We start from the raw sequence: 21868 nt of genomic DNA, 5'->3' as shown, positions 1-21868 counted from the left end.
CCTATTTCGACTATATAGACCTATATGGGCTTTTTAGCGCGTAAAAATGCTTTTTTGTGTTATGTACCTTTTTGGTTTTTTGAGTCGACGTTCTGCAAGGACTGTACTCGCTTCCGAAGCCCGGAACTGGGCGTTTGTCCAACGCCGTTTTCGAGAAAGATCCGCGCGCCGTGCCACACACGCCGAGAATCGCAAACCGATCTCAAGCCACCGCCCCCTCGACCTCGCCACCTCGACCGAGCCGTCACAGGTTCGTGAGCAGCGACACCACAGCCAAGCTTACCGACGCACTAAGCGAAGTAATTTAGGTTAAAATTTTGATTCTCCCGCCAAATCGTGTGTTTTCGCGACGTCTGCCATGAAGTCACAGGGGTGGGTATTGAAACAAACTTCCAGTGCTTCACTAGGCTCTTCGGCCTTGCTTACCGTCAGTCCTTCTAGATGGCGCTGCCATACTGAGCGGCGGTCCATTGTCCACCGCTGCTTTGTTTTTGGCCGTATTTGCACCTGGCTTGTTAAAGTAATCGTTTCGTGAAACATGGGGTATGCTCGACAAACGGGGTCACGTTAGATAACGTCGCTTACGCCAATTCGTTGGTATCGTGTAAGACAACTCCAAAGCGGCGGACTGCTGTGCAGCTAAAACAAGCATAGTGCGTGCAGTACCAAAAAGCAGTATGCATCGGTGCTTCTAAGTATCTGTACTTTCGTAACTTCCACTGCTTAACCCGCCATTTTTACTGCTATAAAGAATGGGCCCTAAATTAAAGCGCAAATAGCTCATTCGGCAAGCTTATATGCCCTGCATGATTTGAGTTTGCTTTTGCCGGTCTCAGCCAATCGCACAGCTGGGCACACATGACATCATAGGTTCTGTTGCGGGAAATGAGCTAGTGGGTCGCATGGCCATTCCTTTTTTTCCTAATTATATAGCTTTTTTGAGCGAAGTGTGCGTTAAAAGTGGTGTCAGTATGGCTCTAACGAGGCAATCTTTCGAATGAACCAAACTTGTGTTTTGTATTCATGGCCCCTTTAATCATTCTTTGGCAAGTGACCGAGCAAAAGCTGTCCGTAGCAAGAAAAGTTGAACACCTTGTATCTTCCCAAAGTTGTGTAATCATCGAGTTCAGATATTTGATTGTTATACATAATATAACATAGTAGATTAACTTTGCAATCGATGAGAGACGTTCAAACAAAAAAAAAACTGATAAGATCGAAAAGAGTTCTCGTCAGGCCACCGTAAAAGCTTATTTTCCCGCATTACAAGCGCAAGCAACTAAGTCTGCTGTGGCGCTGCTACCGGAAATAAGAATAACTGATCGATAGATGTCGTCATAGTCAAATCAATAAAAAATATGTATTGCTGGTAGTAGTAAAAACATTTGTGACGTCGCCATAACCGCATCAAGGTCGTAATATAAAGAAAAATGGAAAAAAATGGCCGTCATCCCGCCCCACGAAAGTGGGTGTCCAGCGAAGCTTTCGTCAACCCCTACACATGCCGATATGGGAGGGTATGAAATGTTCTTGGTCGTCTCAGCGGGATTGTCACTTGCGCTTGGCTTCTCTGGAGGCAGAGCCTGACGCATGCGCTCGCCCTCGAATGACGTCAACCCCCTTTCGCGGGCAGCCCTCACCCCCTCCCCTTGTTCACAGGCGCCTTATCTATCCTGCCGTTTTTATGCTTGTTTTGTGGTTTTCTAAACAAATATTGAACTGTATGCTGTATGCCTGATTGCAAAGAAAGATTTCGCTGGGCTTCTCTCGCAGCAAATGCCTGATGCATGCGCTCGGCGTCTTGAGCTAGAACTGTTGCATCCTGCCTGGATTTTTCGTTTACGGCACAAAATTTTCCGACCAACGAGAGGCTAACAGCTTCGCTGTAAAAAACCAGCTGTGTCTCGAAAAATGCAGAAGTAGCAATGAGACGTTAATACGGCTCAGTTGGCGCGATCGCTTTGAAGGGGTCAGATGCGTCGAGACGTGCTTTTTCAATGCCACCGAGAAAATGTAAGTGCAGTAGAACGCAGGAGCGCCAGAGGACTGCCTCCGCATTAGTAGGTGATTCTCAAAATTCTTCTGCAATTTTGCGCGTCTCCTTTCAGTCCCGTCTTGCCCACACTGCAGTTTTTCCCTATGTAACTATGAACGAATTGGCTCACACCAAAGTACCAAATTAAATCAAATCACATCTTTATTTTTCCTTTTCAACAAAACGAATGGAGCAGCTCTAAAAAACTACTGTGAGAAGTACCTTGACGAGGTGGATGCCCCTGTATTGACAGCATTGGAAAACACACCAACGTATACATTCTATCAAAGCGTTTTCCCTGAAGCTGAAAAAAAATCAGCATAGCAGTACTGTACACAGAGACAGTCGCGATTTCAGCAGGAAAACACCAATTAACACCACCAAGAAACACTAATACCTACTATGAAAACGTCCTCCCAGACGAGAAAAAAAAGTTGTACACAGGGCATAAAAAGAAAGCATTGTTGTACACTGGAAAAAAAACCTTGTTGACCACAGGGATAATCGCACAGTTACATACGCGATCCTTGTTTTGCCCTATGGCAGAAAAAACAGTTCTCGGACAAGTGCTCAGCAATATAAAGTACTATGCAAAGTACTCTGCAATATAAAGTGTCTTCACCAACTCTCTCTATTTTTAAGCACCATGGAAGAAATGTTTTGCTCCTCATCCTTCGAATTCACTACGGAGACCACATAGACAGCTGGCGTGTACTCGAGAAGAAACTATAGTGTGTGCAATGTGAATGGACACTATGAAAAACAAAGCACGATTGGTGGTGAGACGAGGTAGCGCCTAAAGCTCAACACCCATCACCTCTGCAGAGGACTGGTGGGGGAGCAGCAGTGGTCCCTTCAGCGTACCTGATGGCGACGTCGAACGGTGAGCGGAAGGCCGAGCCGAGCAGCAGCAGTAGCAGGGAGGCGGCCAACACCAGCAGCACGAACGACCGCCGCCGGCAGAGTCCAGCCAAGAGGCGCCTCGGCACGTCCTGGGGTAGAGCAAGGCCCACTGGTTACTACCTGGAGTTCGAGTACGCCATTCTAGCCACCAATGCATCCAAAATAGTTGCGGTATCTGGTGGCAAAGGAAGGCGAGAAGGCTAGAGTAAACCCTCGTTACAGCAAAATCGCTTCGTACGAATTCTTCCCTTATTCTAAAATTTTCAGAGTCCCAACTGCAGTGCGGGAATATCAAGTCATTGCCGCTTATAACGAAGCACCACTTACAACGAAATTAGTTTACTGTAAAATGCATGTGGGTGATTGGTTTAAGAAGGGTGGACGGTAAAGCTCAGTAGGCGGCAGCAGTTTAAGAAAATAAAACGTCGCCGAATTAAGGCGCTCTCTCGGGCGATGTTCTCTTTCCCACCCTTGTGGGGTTCGCGGCTACAAATGGGCTGCATCACCGGGCGCCTCACGCGAGAGCCCGCGAGACTCGGCGTGTCATTGCCGGTGACGGCGGCAGCCCCGCTGGCGGCGCCGGCATACTAGCTCTAAACAAGACATGGGGACATACGTGGTCCCCACACCCTCTAAACCCAAAACCAACCTGCCGGCGAGCGGGAGGAGGTTAACTATTTCCAATGTGCACGGTTCTCGTTATTCAAGTTGCACTTACTCCTTGCCCTTGCAGCAAGAGAAGAAAATGACTTCAGCGATAAAAACTTATTGTCACCTAAAAGCAACGTCACGCTGGCTAAATAAGAGCATTTGCATATGCTGACGTCACAATTTCATGGACATTTTGCTCCTGTATATTTATCTTTGGGATGGTATTATAGCTTACAATTGTTATATATCTTTTTTACAGATAAAATCATATCAAAGCAATCGAATTAGCACTGGCAGGGTAAACCTGGCAGAAAAGAATAGGCGGAGCTTCGATGAGCGAAAAATGGTGTGCATAGATAATGTTACACGGAAGCTCGTCCTAGTCTCAAATTTAACTGTAATTTCTTGAAGCTATATTGCAGTTCTATTCCCACATTGAGCAGAATTCCCAAAAACAATGTTGGTCGAATACGTAAAATAAAATATACAGAGAACCATTTATCATTTCAGGCTCAGCAAACCGTATCCCTACGTACAAGTCTGGCTCTCCTTGGAACGCCTTTAGCCACTGGCGGCGCGGCGCGTGGTTTTTATTTTTTTAGTAAACGGGGGGGAGGGGGTTCCATGAGGTGGAACAAAGCGCAGTTAAAAATGGAACAAACAACAAAACAATAACAGAAATTTTAAGTAAATAGCCTCGAGAAGCAGTCAGTGCCCTGAACGTGGGCTCCCGACCGGTTCCTCACCTTTTATTTATCTCGCGCAACCTAGATCTATCCTTCAATAATGCATTTCAATTTAATTGTGCACTTCGACAATGCATGTCAATAATACATTTCAGTATAACTTCGCACGGGGTGCACTCACCTGCATCGCTGCCGGCAGCTCGCGGCGAGGCCGGGGCTCAGAGCCGGCATGCGAAGGCCGCCGTGCGCTCTCCTTTTCCGCTCGGCCAAATGCCGTTGCCCCCGAGCGCGCTCATCGGCACCCACGGTGAGGCAGGAGCAGCTGGGCAGCTCGGTCGAGTGGCGATTGCGCCTGTTGGACAATAACGGCGTCCTGCGCATAAGTCAATCGTTTGAAAGTTTGTAACATTTGCAGAAACCTGCTTGGCAACAATTTATTTAGTAGCTGGGCAGCTCTGCCAAGTGGCGATGACACCTGTTGGAAAATAACGGCGTCCTGCGCATAAGTCAATCGTTTGCAAGTTTGTAACATTTGCAGAAACCTGCTTGGCAACAATTTATTTAGTAGCTGGGCAGCTCTGCCAAGTGGCAATGTCACCTGTTGGACCATAACGGTGTCCTGCGCATAAGTCAATCGTTTGCAAGTTTGTAACATTTGCAGAAACCAGCTTGGCAACAATTTATTTAGTGGCTGGGAAGTTCTGCCAAGTGGTGATGACAACTGTTGCACAATAATGGCGTCCCGTGCGTAAGTTAATCGTTTGCAAGTTTGTAACATTTGCAGAAACCTGCTTGGCAACAATTTATTTAGTAGCTGGGCAGCTCTGCCAAGTGGCAATGTCACCTGTTGGACCATAACGGTGTCCTGCGCATAAGTCAATCGTTTGCAAGTTTGTAACATTTGCAGAAACCTGCTTGGCAACAATTTATTTAGTAGCTGGGAAGTTCTGCCAAGTGGTGATGACACCTGTTGCACAATAATGGCGTCCCGTGCGTAAGTTAATCGTTTGCAAGTTTGGAACATTTGCAGAAACCTGCTTGGCAACAATTTATTTAGTAGCTGGGCAGCTCTGCCAAGTGGCAATGTCACCTGTTGGACCATAACGGTGTTTTGCGCATAAGTCAATCGTTTGAAAGTTTGTAACATTTGCAGAAACCTGCTTGGCAACAATTTATTTAGTAGCTGGGCAGCTCTGCCAAGTGGCGATGACACCTGTTGGAAAATAACGGCGTCCTGCGCATAAGTCAACCGTTTGCAAGTTTGAACATTTGCAGAAACCTGCTTGGCAACAATTTATTTAGCAGCTGGGCAGCTCTGCCAAGTGGCAATGTCACCTGTTGGACCATAACGGTGTCCTGCGCATAAGTCAATCGTTTGCAAGTTTGTAACATTTGCAGAAACCTGCTTGGCAACAATTTATTTAGTAGCTGGGCAGTTCTGCCAAGTGGTGATGACACCTGTTGCACAATAATGGCGTCCCGTGCGTAAGTTAATCGTTTGCAAGTTTGTAACATTTGCAGAAACCTGCTTGGCAACAATTTATTTAGTAGCTGGGAAGTTCTGCCAAGTGGTGATGACACCTGTTGCACAATAATGGCGTCCCGTGCGTAAGTTAATCGTTTGAAAGTTTGTAACATTTGCAGAAACCTGCTTGGCAACAATTTATTTAGTAGCTGGGAAGCTCTGCCAAGTGGCGATGACACCTGTTGGAAAATAACGGCGTCCTGCGCATAAGTCAATCATTTGCAAGTTTGTAACATTTGCAGAAACCTGCTTGGCAACAATTTATTTAGTAGCTGGGCAGCTCTGCCAAGTGGCAATGTCACCTGTTGGACCATAACGGTGTCCTGCGCATAAGTCAATCGTTTGCAAGTTCGTAACATTTGCAGAAACCTGCTTGGCAACAATTTATTTAGTAGCTGGGCAGCTCTGCCAAGTGGCAATGTCACCTGTTGGACCATAACGGTGTCCTGCGCATAAGTCAATCGTTTGCAAGTTTGTAACATTTGCAGAAACCTGCTTGGCAACAATCTATTTAGTAGCTGGGCAGTTCTGCCAAGTGGTGATGACACCTGTTGCACAATAATGGCGTCCCGTGCGTAAGTTAATGGTTTGCAAGTTTGGAACATTTGCAGAAACCTGCTTGGCAACAATTTATTTAATAGCTTGGCAGCACTGCCAAGTGGCGATGACACCTGTTGCACAATAACGGCGTCCGGTGCATAAATTAATCATTGGCAAGTTTGTAACATTTGCAAAAGCTTGCTAACATTTGCAAAAAGTAGGTTTCTATGATTCCCCGCGCTCATGCGCAACGCCGCGAGTTTATAAAGGTGCCGTGAAGACAAAATACAAATTTGTTGATATTGAAGGAACTAGGCTTCTATACTTCACTCAGCTCCATTCCAGACACGAAAGACGCTTTTTAAGCGAAAAAAAACGCAAAAATTATTCAAAAACTTTCCAATTTTGCACCACAGTGACGTGTTATAAACTTTTTTTGCCGTTACAGTGTTTTACTGGGCATAGCAAAAAGGCGGGCAGAAAGGCATGGACGAGGACGTTGGCTCTGAATTTGTTTTCATGCTGCAAAAGCGGAAGTACTCGCAGAGCCGCATCTGGAAGTCGCATCAGTCTCATCAGTATATCACAGACTGTGATAAATCAATCATGCCTGAAGGTACTGTTTTGACTGACATCAGTGATTGCCTTGATAGTTTCATTCATTAAAGATAACGTAGCATTGAAAATGAACCGAAATCACCTATATGTTTTTAAATCATTAACTTCATTTGTGTAGACGCCTTTCATAGAAATCTAAAGTGATGCCTGGTGGCCGGTCTTACCATATGCTCACGCCGATTTAATGTACGAAACATTGACATCGAACATCGCCAGGATTTACAAAAAAAGAACTCTCGCTAAGACACGGTCACTTACAGGCAGTTACAAACTAACACGTTTCCACATGGTACATTACTACACTCAATGCATCCAACATTGTACACATACACTTGTAAATTCTGCATAGAGCCATGCACTCTTTACGCCATGGTATGGGAGTGCCGCCCCACACCATCCCTTGCCCCGAACCCAAATCCCTCATTTGAGCAGTGGGAGGGTCGGCTGACCAGCTTCAACCCGGATCACCAACAACATCTGGAAGACCGGGCGAGACAGGCCGCCAAGACCCAGGGCTTCCTGGACTAAGGAGGTCCCCCACCTGGCGGTCAACCCAACAACATTGACTGCTCGCTTAAATGTATTCCTCCTCCTTCCGTATTTCGCACGCAGTACAAGCAAATCCAGAAAAAAATCGGGGACACCCCTATAATCAGTGCCCTCAAACTTGCCTTGCGTGGAAGGTTATACATATAACGCTGCGAAAACTAACACTAAACAATCGCCGCAGAACGTGAAATCAGCGTAGCCAAATGTCTGAATTTGGCGAACAACGAGCTCCAGAATGTGATCATTGAGCCAGGGACAACACGTGCACAGGGGGAACAGCGCAAATTCTACTTTTTACTCCAATCGCATGTTGGGGCTTTTCATTTGCCAAGTTCTTACATTTGGCTACGCTGATTTGACGGGTATAGCGTTGTGGTTAGGACCATCGACAGCGATTATTTAGAGCGTAGCTCGGAACGGCACTCCGTCATTTGCTAGTCGCACCATGCATCACTTCAATACATTACTTGGCTCGCTGTATGAAAACCGCCGTCACGGGAATACATGGGAGAGAACCCTGGCACGCAAGCGGCTCCTTAGTTCCCATCGTCTGCGACGCGTCATGTGCCTTCGTTGCACCCTCTCTCTTGAGCGATTCACCAGATGGCGCAAGCTGGCTTAAGGCACGTGGTCGCGTCGTCGCGTGGTATCGCTCACGCATCCATCATCGCACGATACAGCAAAGCGTGGCCGGAGGCGCCAGTTGACTGTCAACGAAGTAGGAGAACACTGCAACGTAGCGAAACGTGTCAAGCGTCCTGCTGCAGCACCTACCAAGTTTCCAAATAGGCACGGCGAGTTGTTGTGAGCCAACTTGCAGCCTCAAGTTCACGACGAGCAGGCCAGCAAAGAACACAGCGGTGAATCGAGCGATTTAAGCTTTATTTTCTTTCTTCTCGCCAATGATGTAAATTTATACCATTAAAGCGATGAAGTGCCTTTACTTTACTAATTGTGTCTTTTTTTTTCGAAGATGCAAGGTAAACTGCAAAATTGTTCTGTTTACGGTATTTTTATTCGTATTTTAGTCGCTCTTTTGCGGGCTTTTTTCGTTTATTGTTTGGTCTTGGGGGGAGATGTATAAGTTGCATATTTTTTTTTATTTTGTCACATCCTGTTCATGACTATTACGAAAATTCCACAAGCCGGAACTCAAATGACGCCGCATTATACATTTGTAAACATCGCGATTGGTACCACCACAAACCGCGAATGGCGAAACGATATTGACGGAGCATGTTTAAAGTGGTCATAAAGACAAAATGCACGCTTGGTTCATTCAAAAGGCCGCCTCGTTAGAATCATGCTGACACCACTTTTAACGTAAATTTCGCTCAAATAAGCTATATAATAAGGAAAAACGGGAATGGCCATGCTACCCACTAGCTCATTTCCCGCAACAGAACTTATGATGGCATACCAGTCAGCTCTGCGATTGGCGCAGGCCAACAAAAGCAAACGCCAATTAGGCAGAGCTTATAAGCTTGCCGAACGAGCTATTTACGCTTAAATTTAGGGCACATTCTTTTATATCAGTAAGAATGGTGGAACAAACAGTGGAAGTTACGAAAGCACTCGTAAACAGAGAGATGCCGATGCGTACTGCTGTTGGTACTGCGCGCACTATGCTTGGTTTAGATGTCCAGCACTGCGGGGCTATGGGGTTGTCTCAGATGACACTGGCTGATTTACGCAAGCGACGGTGTCTCACGTGACCGTATTTGTGGAGCAAGCACCATGTTTCACGAAACGATTATTTTCTTCATGAACAAAAACAATCCACGTTCAAATACGCTCACAAACCAACCAAAGGCAGAAAACAGCTTGCAGTGGTGTGGTGGTGCCATCTTGGTTGACTAACGGTAAACAAGTCTTCGCTCCACACCAAGTTTAGCGGAAAGGCCCGTTCTTATGATGCCATTGCAAAACATGGTTGAAACACACGTTTTAGCGCGAGAATCAAAATTTTAGCTTAAATTGATTAATTTCGCAGTGAATAAAGCATCGTTTGCTTCCGGACAAGCGCTGGGGGAACTGTAGAACACGAAATCTGTCGAATAAAACAAACTTGCATTTTGTCTTCATGGCCCCTTTTGAGCGCTTTTCCGAACAACGATGAGGGCGTGTAAACGTACCGTCATTGTATCTGGAACTTTTGTTGCGCACATGAGAACATAAACTTCAGCCTGTTTTAACTCATTTCAGCGCCATAAACCAACCGATTAACCTAATAACACCTTCTTTTCGGCTAGTTAAATATTAAAGCGACGATTTCTGAGTCTCGCGTGTGGCGGTGTCGGAAAAATATCACTGCAGGGAAGCCAACTTTAAACAAGGGTTTTCACAAAGGGCACATCAATCCTGATAATTGTTTCCGCTCATGCGGCTCTGTTCACCGCACATTGTGACTGCGTCATTTACGTCCCGACAAAAATCGCAGCGAAACGGGAGAGTGAAACGCCAGCTTCAGTTATTTATTTCGAAACAAACAAGCTTTCCGCTAGTCATCGAATAAGAACAGGAAAAGCGGCGAAAGGTGTGCCCCTTTGGCAAAAGAAAACTTTATTCAACCTAAGTGTGCCTCCAACTTCTTGAATGTCCATCATTTCTGAACATAGCATTACTTCGATGACTAAGTACTTCGGACAGCCTGAAATTTCTGCAATGTTTGTTTTCACACTTAGCAATTTCACTATTAATGTTACGACATGGTTCTGGTGGTGGTGGTGGTAAAAACATTTATTCAACAGATTTGCGCTTGAAAGCGGGAGAAGCCCTCAGTCCAGGGCCCCTGCGGCGGCTGCGGTCCTGCGTGCCCGGTCCACCAACTGTCGCTGGTCCTCAGGGTCCGAACTGCACAGCGCGGCCTCCCACTGCTCGAGGGTGGGGGTGCGAATAATGGGGGCTGCTGGTGTGTTCTGGCAAGCCCACGTGGTGTGGTACAGTGTTGCATGTTCGCTGCAGTGTGGGCATGTTGGTGTATATATTGTGGGGTGTATGATGTGCAGGAAGCTAAGGTGGGGGTATGTGTTGGTCTGTAGTTGCCGCCAGGCTACAGCCTCTTCTCGGGTAAGCTTCTGGTGCGGTGGTGGGTAGGCACATCTGGCAAGGCGGTGGTGTTGCAGAAGTGCACGGAACTGCTGCTGGACAGGCTCTGGGTCACGGAGCGACTGGTGCGGTGCCTGGAGGGTGCATGCTCGGGCTGTAGCGTGTGCTCGCTCGTTTCCGTCGAGCCCTGCGTGACCTGGTGTCCATATCAGTATGGTAGGGTTCAGGGTATCCTTGTGCTTTTTTAGTAATCGGAGGGCGGATGTTGAGATGCGACCGTTGCCGTAGTTCCTGCATGCCTGTTGGCAGTCCGTAATTACGTGAAGCGGTTTATTTGAAGTTGCAGACGTTATTGCCAGTGCGATGGCCGTTTCTTCGGCTTCAACGATGTTTTTGGTTTGTACGGTCGCAGTGCAAACGACATCGCCTGAGCCGTCGATGACGCTTACTGCTGTGGCTGGATGGGTTGCATAGTGGGCCGCATCCGTGAATCGCACATGGGGGTGGGCAGAGTACTTCCTTAGTAGGAATTGTACTCGCGCTTGTCTGCGCTGTACGTGATGCTCAGGGTGCATGTTTCGTGGGAGCGGAGCAACCCTGATCAGCGTACGGATGTCCTGCGGCACAGTTTCCGGTCGAGGGTGGCTGGCGTCCGCTATCTGGTAGCCTAGTTGCCTCAGCACCGTGCGACCAGTCGACGTTTGCCTTAGCCGCTCTAGTTGGCTGACAAGGTGGGCATCAATTATCTCCCGCACCTTGTTGTGCACCCCGAGCGCTTCCAGCTTACTAGTGGCGGTGTGAGGAGGGAGGCCTAGTGCTTGCTTGTACGCCTTCCGCAGTAGTATGTCAAGTTGGTCCATTTCCCTCGGTTTCAGCGGGAGGTAAGGCGTAGAGTACACCACGCGGCTGACAACCAGTGCTTGCACCAACTTGATGACATCATCCTCCTTCATACCCTGGTGCCGGTTTGTTACTCGACTCACCATACGCATGATCTGCGATGTAGTGTGGTTGAGGCGCTGGATGGTTAGCGTTCCTCCTCCGTCTTGCTGGATGTAAAGTCCCAGTATGCGGATGGTTGGGACTACGGGGATGTCGCTACCTTGGAGCTTTACTTGTATTGTGGTTTGTTCCAGTGGCTTGCCACGTGGCTTGCGCCTCAGAATGATGAGCTCGGACTTCTCCGGGGAGCACTGAAGGCCGCGCACACTGGCGTACTGTTGGACTGCGTCAGCAGCTTTCTGGAGCGCATCCTGCATGTCGCCTTCTGACCCACCAGTAGTCCAAATCGTGATGTCATCTGCATACAGTGCATGTTTAATCCCCGGGATGGTGTTAAGTTGTTGTGGCAGCTTCATCATAGCTATGTTAAATAATGTTGGAGAAAGCACCGCTCCTTGTGGCGTTCCTTTGTTGGGCATGGTTTGAAGGTCCGTTCGTAGTGGTCCGATGCCCACAGTCGCCGTGCGATCGGTGAGGAATGCCTGTATATATTGGAACATTCGTTTTCCACAGTTCGTGTCACTTAGGTTTTCGAGGATGGCGTCGTGGCTCACATTGTCGAATGCTCCTTTCAAATCAAGAGCGAGGATAGCCCTGCTGGAGTGAGAAGAAATGTGCGCCAAGACGTCTTCCTTTAGTTGAAGGAGGATGTCATGAGTTGATAGGTGAGACCGGAATCCGAACATTGTGTGCGGATAAATGTCTTGGGCTTCTATGTATGGTTGAAGGCGGGCGAGGATCACACGCTCAAAAAGCTTCCCTACGCACGACGTTAGTGATATGGGGCGCAATGTGTCCAACTTCGTAGGTTTGCCTGGCTTTGGAATAAGCACCATTTCAGCGTGTTTCCATTCAGCTGGTATTGTGCCCCGTTCCCAGTGCTCATTGAAGTACGCCGTTAAGGCTTGGATGCTTCTGTCGTCGAGGTTCCTAAGTAGCTTGTTAGTGACCTTGTCTTTGCCCGGAGTGCTGTTGCGGGTCAGGGCTTGAAGTGCCTGCCAGACCTCCTGTGTCGTTATTGGCTTGTCCAGCTCCGGGTTGGGATGGCCAGCATACGTGCGAGGAGTCACGGAAGGTAAAGTTGTGCCAATGTACTGGTCTTTAAGCTTATCCAGTACCTCGTCGTCGCTGCCAGGATGAGAGTGTAGCAAGCGCTGGATTGCTTTCTGACTTTCCAGCTTACTCTGGGTGGGGTCTAGCAAGTGGCGGAGGAGCTTCCATGTCTTTGCCGTGCCCAGCGTTCCCTGTAAGCCGTCGCAGAGCTGACGCCAGTTTTGTCGCGTGAGCTCGGCTGCGTACTCCGCTGCTTGCCGATTTATCTCTGCTATCCTGCATTTTAGCTTTCTGTTATGTTTCTGCTTCCTCCATCTTCGTTGGAGGCCTTTGCGTGCTTCCCAGAGATGGAGGAGGTGGGAATCCACTGCAGGCGCTTCTGTGGTGAGGGTGATCACTTTCGAGTGCTTATTTACATCGTGGTGCAGGTCCACGATCCATTGCTCAAGTGAGTTTATGTCGGTTGTGTCGCTTTGGACTCTGTGCTTGCGAAAGGTGGTCCAGTCAGTTATTTTCGTCGACTTGATTGTCCGACGTAAAGGAGCGGTCGGAATGATAGTCTGGACAATATAGTGATCACTGCCCAGCGACTCTTCCAGATTTTGCCACTCTGCGTGTGGAACGTTTTTTATCAGTGTAAGGTCTGGGCTGGTATCTCTTGTGATGCTGTTCCCGATACGAGTTGGATATGTTGGGTCAGTGAGGACTGTCAGACGGTGTTGCTGGATGGTAGTGTGGAGCTTGTTGCCCTTTGGCGTGGCGTACTTGTAGCCCCACACCGGATGCGCTGCATTAAAGTCTCCGACTATTACCAGGCCGTTTCTGCCCGCCGCGCTCTCTGCTTTCATTATTAAGTATTCGAAGGTATCGCGGCGATGGTTAGGCGGGCTGTAGATGTTGAGCACATATACACTCGGTTGGCCTCTGGCACGAGGTACTACTTCTATGAGTACATGCTCAATGCTGCAGCCATCAATTTGATGTTGTACGACAGTGATGGTTCGTGACGTAAGGGTGGCTACCCTAGGCGGAAGGTTCCCAGAGAGGTGTGTGACGTAGCCTGCCTGGTGTGGTGTACATTCTGTCTCCTGTAGTGTTATAATATCGGGTTTTGTGGGAGCATTGCTTATGTACTGCATAAGTGCGCCTTGTTTCTTCGAGTAGCCCCGGCAATTCCACTGCCAAAGCGTGAGGGGTTCCAGCTGCCTTTTTGGGGCCCTAGCCATCCTGCTGCGAAAGAGAGGTGGCGGGGTTTAGGGTGGGTCGTGCGTATGGCTTTTCACGCTTTTCGTTGCGCACTGGGGTAGAGGTCGGCGTCGTAATATGCATGTTCTGCATCCTTTCCACCGTCGCGTTTAACTTAGTAAGGGTTTCCTGGATGGCCAGCATGTTCTGCTGTATGAGGGCTTGATTTTCGCGAAGTAAATTTATCTGATCTTGCGTATCGGTGTTGGATGACGGGGTTTCGATTGGCTGCTCAGGAATTAGCCCTCTGTCTTGTTCTTTAGCATGGAGCGCTTTTCTCAGTTCCTGATTTGCATTCCTCAGCTCCGCGTTTTCAGCTCGAAGTGCTTTGACCTCAGCTAGTACTTGTTGGAGTAGAAGTGCGGTGTTGGGAGAAGTGTGTGTTGTGACATGGTTCTACAATGTTCCAGTGAGATGGAAGACATTGAGCATGATTCTATGCAGCAATTTTATCTGACTATTCACAAACAAAACTTGTCAATGTTTCAAAGAAGTTCTTTAAGATGCGCTTAGGGTAGAATTGATTGATTGATTGATCGATTGATCGATTGATCGATTGATTGATTGATTGATTGATTGATTGATCGATTGATCGATTGATCGATTGATCGATCGATTGATTGATTGATTGATTGATTGATTGATTGATTGATTGATTGATTGATTGATTGATTGATTGATTGATTGATTGATTGATTGATTGATTGATTGCGCCGAGGCTACACCTGGGCTATGGGCTCACTGTAGTGGACGGATACGGATTAGATATGACCCTTTTTGGACCTTTAACACGCGCCGAAATCTCGACAAACGGACGTTTTTGCTTTTCACCTCCGCCAGAAAAGCAGCCACCACGGCCGGGGTTGAACCCACGTCTTCGCGCTCAGCAGCACAACGTCATAGCCACTGGGCCACCGCGGCGGGTAAAGTAGAAGCTAGCTGTGTGCGAAATAGTCCCTTTGTAGTATAACGATACCATAAATTCCCGAAAAAAAGCTTCTTATATCCGACAAACAATGCCGTCTATATAGCGGCTGCACCTCTTTTGTGGCCTATCAACCCAGCCGACCGGCCTATTCGAGTAAGAGTTCACAATCTTGCAAAAAATAGATTATTTCCTTGGAATGGGGTCGTGAGATCTACTTACTGCGCTGTTCAGTCAATGTCAAATGTGGTTCAACGAACTGCGCCCGCCAACCATTTTCAGAATGTAGGACACATTGCGGGGAGCGGGCACTACCAGAAATTTCTCTCTCGCGCTGTGCCCTGAATTCTTATTGTGACGCCCTGGAGATGAAAAATGATCTGCGGTCTTCAGCAAGCTCTTGAGAACGGAAACCAGGCGATGAAGAACAACATTAAACATTTTGCCGTGGTTTAACGCTCTCAAAGTTTGTCCAGCGAAGCTTGGTTTTCGCACCTACAACGCGTAGTGAATGCGCAGACCATTTTACCGCGAGGCAAAATACAGACGTTGCTTGGTACAGTCAGCGCTGTAGACGCAGACACATAGCGAACTTGGATGCAGCCAGCACCTGCTTGTATCATTTTCTGGTGGCAAACGCCGTTACTCTTTACCCCTACCCCCTCTCCGTACCCTTCCCCCTGGAACGAACGAGCGATTAGGCGCTTTCACTGCGCAACCACACGAAGATTTGGCTTGACCTTGGATGAGCTTGAAGGTCAAACTGAGGCTAAGAGGAACGAGCCGTTTTCTGGTTTTGTGCCTGGAGTAATAGAGCTCCCGCTCTAAAACTTTTCAGAAACCACTGCGCTAGTTGTCTATGATATGCGAAACATCGTGAATGAAGACAGACGACGCCACCGGCAAGAAGAGGCCAGATTTTGTACTGCCCTTGCTTCTTACCGTCTGCCTTCGTTGCCTACGGCGACGCTAGGCAGCTGCATCGCGTCGACTTTTCTCAAGGAGCTGCTCCTCTTTGGGTGGTTTACGCTTGCTAGGCCACATCTTACGTGGCACGACGAGTGGCTCAAGCTTGGATTTTAAGCAGCTAACGACGCAATCACTCAATCTTAACGTTTTGCTATATTTGTGGGAACTGGCGGTTGGTGGAACGGGGAACTTCGAAACATACGAAGCGCCCAAACGAGTTCAAAGAGTCGCCGTGTCTGAGATATAGATACACCAAGCGCGCTAGCAAGGTAGAATACAATGCACAACTTATTACTGTCAACGAAAGTTATTTATGTGTTTACGAAAAATAAAGTTTTATCTGATCTGATCTGAAAAATACCTAGGGAGAAATATGAGTACAGGCATCAAAAGCCTTATGGTTGGTGCGGTATTTTCCAGAGTAAAAAGTCATTCTGTGTCCTAAAATAAACAGACCCTAGATGTCATAACAGCACGGTAAAAAATATTAAAGGCTTTCTCGATATTTAGGTAATATTTGTTGATGTATTTTTAAAGGGAAGTGAGCAGTAGGCCAATCGTTCGGATATTCACTTTTGACTGAAGAACAGCGGCCTTTTGCATCGTGCAAAACGGAGAGTAATAGTCGCCATTATCACTGAAAATATGATCACCAAGTCCAGTATCATGTTTTTATTGGAGGAGCGGGAGAATTCTAGTGACGACCTTTTATATATCCAAGGTCTCACTTCGCTCGTTTTATGTAAGAAACAACTCATTTCAAAAACGCTGAGTACGCATATTCCCAGCTTTGGCTCTCGGAATTTCCTCTTAGAGTGGCCACAAACCCAGCCTCCTGACAGGAGAGAGAAATAAAGGTGATATCTGAGGGAGAGGGGGGATACTACCATTTCAAAGCGTGCGTTGTTTTGTGCAATGAATCACGAGCACTACATTACCCTTTTGACTACGGTGTGTACGCAATGCGAGGCACGCGCGCGAGCGCGCTCGCACGCTCACACGCACACACGCACGCACGCACGCACACACACACACACACACACACACGCACGCACACACACACACACACACACACACACGCACGCACACGCGCACGCGCACACGCACACGCACACGCACACGCGCACACGCACACGCACACGCACACGCACACGCACGCACACACATACACACACACACATACCTTACGATCGTGTACCGCTGCAAAATGACATCAACGCAGTTTCTGCATGGTGTGACTGCAACTATTTAAAACTTACCCCTCTCGAAAACCATCGTAATATCATACACTCGCAAGTCTTCCCCGCTCACTTTTACGTACTTGCTGCTCGGTGAACCTGTAAAACGCGCTACCGTAGTGCGCGATTTGGGCGTAATGATGGATGCGAAACTGCTCTTTAACGCGCATGTGAACTACCTGACCAACTCCTGTCTCCGTACGCTTGGCGTAATTTCCCGCGCGACCAGGGATTTCTCCGACCGATCATGCTTTGTTTCACTGTATCGCGCTCTCATTTTGCCCAAGCTCGACTTTGCTAGTGCAATTTGGAATTGTTTAAGCCCTTCGTCCTCCCTTCGACTAGAAAGGATTCAGAAGCGCTTTACTAGAACCGTATTTTCTCGCCACTCACCTATGAGCCGATATGAGCACGGTGGGCTTCTGAAGATCTTGAATTTAGATGAGCTATCAGCGAGGCGCTACAGGCGCGACCTGGCTTTTCTGTTTAATTGTATTCACTCGAAGTTCAACTGCCCTTGCCTCGTAAGCTCTGTCCATCTGCGAGTGCCAAGCAGACCACTACGGCCGCATGGATGCTTTGATGTAGACAGATCAATGAGTTTGGCACCAGCCAGTCGGTGCCAGCTCACCTATAACAGTCTGTTTCTATCTCCTATAGACGTTTTTTGCAGCGATTTGGTACTGTTTAAGTGCTCTCTGAAATGTATGATATTTTGAATACGCATGCTGTGGAGAGGTCGCTCCTGCACTTCTCTCACTGCTCTCGTGTTTCCTCACATACAGCGCTACCTTGCCCATGTTCGTACGTGTTCTCCTGTGCATACTCCAGACACGTCCTCCGAGCCTTTACCGTTCAAAAATGTTTGTGTCTCCTTCGATAACACTACACTTTTGTATATATCTATCTGCACTTCCACATTTACCAATTTTTGATTTATACGCTGCCCATATTTGTACTGTTTGTATTCCTTGTATCCATGCATCTATGTATGTTGCCTGTTCGTATTCTTTGTACATATGTATGCGGTGCATCACCCGAGAAGGCCCTGTGCTGTTGGTGAGCACTTCAAATAAATAAAGCCAGCATGAACGCCAAGAAATATATGCATGGGGAAATAGTTTAGCAATTAAAGGAAAAGTCATTCGTGGATCGTTAGGAATTCGTGGGAATCTCGCTCCTTCCGTTGTTCAGCAGTTTGGGCATACGGCCCCCGCCGACCACATACCATATTCTTTTGACGTCTCCTCGGCCCTGCAGTAGCCGCAAACTCCATTTCGCGGTGTGCACCAACGGTGACAAACGGCGACGATACGCGCAAACACGTGCTCGAACGCCAGCGTCACCTCCTGGACATGACGTTACCCTGACCAACAGCTTACTGGCAGCGTGGAGCGCCCTGGAGGAAACTGCCAAAGCCGGGATCATGCGGAAGGCTGGCGAGCGGGGAAGGGCAGGAAAGAGCAACAGGGGACGCGTCCCCTCGGCGACTTCGCCTTTTCCACTCTCGATGGCAGCCATCCCTGCGCTCTCGCCCACTTTGTTCTGTGCGATTCTGTGGCGGTATTCTCGTGATTGTCCGTTTTGCGTCCGTTTTACTGCGACGTACTTCCAGTTGTAGGCGGGCTTTGTGTTTACTTTTGCGCAACTGTTCTTGTAAACACATTTCAAGCGACTAAGCCTGTTTTAAAATATCTGTTGTGCGTTTATTGTTCTGCCAGCGAACCAACAACCAGGCGACGAAAAATCGTCTGCTCCAAATCGTCTGCTCCGAGAAGCAGCGGCTCATAGCTCCACCGTGCTTGCATGGCGTCACATCCAAGTGTTCGATTTTAGCCAATGAGGACTTGCTCTAAACGGACACTTTTGAAACGGACACAAAACGGACAAAACACGAGAATACCGCCCCTGATGCCTGCTCTGATGACCTAGGTAGGGGTCTGATGACCGAGCGACGCCGACATGCCCCACCTGTTGCTCACGCATTGAGCCATGCTCCCCGGGAGGGAAGCGAACACGCGGTTTCCCCAGCAAGCGTCGGGTGCCATGCCAACTGGGTTATCGGATGCATAAGGTTTCATACAATAACAACTAGAGAGGAATCTGGCGCTGCGATCGTCCGCCGCAATCATGGAGGAAAGAAAAGGTATGGCCGCAATGGGCGTGATGGGTAGTTTTGGATTCGGATTTGCGCTCGGTGGCTTGTGGAAGTTACTATGGATTCAATCGTGCAGACAGTTTCGTTTCGTTTTGGACTTTCATGAACGCATTTCCCTACGCGGTGTGTTCAAAATATACGCTCAAAATTCAAAAGCGTTCGAAAAATACGTTTCTCTTTGAGCTGAATGCCGCACGCACACTGATGCCACCATGAGTAGAAATGCTTTATAACCCGGAGTTGCGAATTGGGTGGGTTATCAATCCATCGGCGGCACAGCGAGCACTAAAGCACAAATGACGGCGCTCTGTGCGGCGAAGTTGTCTGCGAATTAGGAGATGCGGCCAGATGCGGCGCTGCTCATTCGGCAGAGCAATGTATTGTCGAGCTGACGATGGTTGCGAATCGCTTGGAACAGCCACACCTTTCGTGCGAACGCCGGCTCCTACGGCGTAGACAGGCAGTACCGGCGGCTGATAGGAACGCAGCTTTATGAATGTCACTAATTCAGGCAAGAATAGCTTCTCCAAATGTAATCTTGTTTTCTTGTTTCTTGTATCGGTTTCTTGTTTTTATCAGCAAAAAACTTTTCTTCGTATTACAAACTACCAGCGCCGAAACTTTTAGAAATGGTTTTTAAAGAAGTCCGCTCGTTGCTGTATAGTTGGCGGCAAATGGCAAACCTGCTCCACAAACCTCCTCGACTCCACGTCCGCTTTTTATTTAAACGCGCCGTTTTATTTCGTACAAAACCAGTTTTTGGTCACTAACTTTCTTGTTTGCCATGTAATTTGTAAACGGATAACTGGGCAATAAGAGTTTTTTTTTTTTTTTGTCAAAAAACACAATTTGCGCAGCCATAGGCCTGTTTCGATCCTACGCAATCCGGTTCCAGAATTACCCATCATTCCCATTGAAGCGTAAGCGCCGCTGCCGCGTTAGCGCTGACAGTAGCGCCAGTTTCCCCTCTAGTTATTATTGTATGAAACTCTATGATCGCAGGGGCTTAGCACAGTGATTGATGTGAATGTCAATATATCCTACGCTTGGGTGTGGTAGCCAGCACCGCTCCAACAAGCTGGGATGAATGGGGCCTTCCTTTGAGGCCCCGGGCCGCGACGCGAGTAGCTACGACGTGTCGAAAGTAGATGCAAGTGTAGAATGCCGTGTAAATGCAAATGCTTTTTACGCTAACAATCCGTCAGAACAATTGAAGCGAAAACAAACACATTAGGCAAGATGGGGGGCTTAGAAATATATGTCATGACATATTACATAAGAGAACCTAGGGTCTTCATATCTTGAGGTACTATAGCTCCATAGTACCATCAACTAAAAAAGAGAGAAATACAAAAACAAAGAGAAGTAAAAGAAGAAAACAAAATACCCAAAATCAAAAGACAAAATGAATTAACGAAACCTTAAAGGTCTGTCCAATCCAGCGCCTTCATGCGAGTACCTGAAAAAAACATTGTAGAAGTACAAAACTGTCGAAAGAAAGAAAAAAAGTCCAACGTGTCCTTCAATGCCGCCAAGGAAACGTAACGTTTGTAAAGCGCCGTGAGAATGTTTACGCATTATAGCCTTAAACAACTCATCATTTCTGAACGATTTTGTTCTTTTTCCTACAGTATATATTTCATATCTTCTGTAGCGTTTCGGTGCACGCTTCCGGTGCCTCGACGTTTGCCTGCGTTATCTTATGCACACTGGTATTACTGTATCCTCCGGTACCCTCTTGCGTCTATTTCACTGAAGGAGCCACTCTCGCACTTAAATTTCGAGTACTTTCCTTCCTAGCACTGCTTTGTTGTTCTTTAGTATATATATTTCTAAAGTACATTCTGAACGTAAAGTACATTCGGTGCATACCTTTACATGTAATTTCCCACTTTCAGGAGTCCGATGTAACTTACCCACACTCCTTTTCTTTCGTTAGCAGAATCCAGAACGCACTGTGCACGCACGAAAATTAAACCTCAAAAGCAGCCGATCTTCCCAGAATTGAGGTACAAAAAATGTCTCTCAAATATCAAGTTCAGCCGTTCATATTTTCACAGCTACTTATCCCGGTACGAAATGATTTTTCGGAGAATCGAGACTCAGCCATAAACATTTATTTGACTTTCTCGAGGGAAAAAAATGTTCTCTACTTATTTCCTACTCGGGGTATGATGACGCCTTCGCGTTATCATACCACGAACAAAGTTTAATGCAAGTAACCTCCAACAGAAAGCACTTATGAAGCTCCAAGTGGAGCAACCCTGAGCTAGAAAACATGAACTTGGCCACTCGTATCTCCCGACCAAGCAGACGGGGAATGAACTGCGTTCACTGGAAACAGAAGGAAAACGAATGAAAGAAGAGATTAAAAAATCAGTAAACCAAGAAACAGGTTAAGCTCATTGAACACTGAATCCCTCATAAAAAAAAAAAACGAAGCAGGAAACGAAACGTGTTCTTCAATAAACACAGCTGTTGGGCAAGTTGGCTCATTATGATCGAAAAATGAAGCGCGACTTCGACAACGACACAAAGGAAGAACGACGGGACAAGCGCTCACTTGCAACTAACATTTATTTGAAACATCATCTCGTATTTATACAGACGTCACTTAGGAGCATGCGCACTGGAATACAATATGTAGAATACACCAAACAGATGATGGACACAATCAAAGTGACGTTTCCAAAAATTCAAACTCGAGGCACGCAAAAGCACAG

At 47.4% G+C, this 21868-nt stretch overlaps 1 protein-coding gene across 5 annotated transcripts in view; it reads right to left on the bottom strand.

Moving 5' to 3' along the window:
* The window catches only part of LOC144170211 (galactose-3-O-sulfotransferase 3-like), a 96536-nt gene that overhangs the window by 24044 nt on the left and 50624 nt on the right, over window positions 1–21868 (bottom strand). For 3 of the 5 annotated variants that reach the window (XM_077699857.1, XM_077699856.1, XM_077699858.1), the window contains exons 2-3: window positions 4457–4648; window positions 2900–3027 (exon numbers count right to left, since the gene is read on the bottom strand). In XM_077699857.1, coding sequence (XP_077555983.1) covers window positions 2900–3027; window positions 4457–4462 — 134 coding nt within the window. In that variant the 5' untranslated portion in view covers window positions 4463–4648. The remainder of the gene's footprint in view (window positions 1–2899; window positions 3028–4456; window positions 4649–21868) is intronic. The other 2 variants (XM_077699859.1, XM_077699860.1) reach the window with 1 other exon arrangement.

Source organism: Haemaphysalis longicornis, unplaced genomic scaffold (assembly GCF_048455015.1).
Source record: "Haemaphysalis longicornis isolate Haplotype H1 unplaced genomic scaffold, Haemaphysalis longicornis Haplotype H1 scaffold_2, whole genome shotgun sequence".
Taxonomy (NCBI): Eukaryota; Metazoa; Arthropoda; class Arachnida; order Ixodida; family Ixodidae; genus Haemaphysalis; species Haemaphysalis longicornis.
This window is presented reverse-complemented; position numbering and strand designations above follow the sequence as displayed.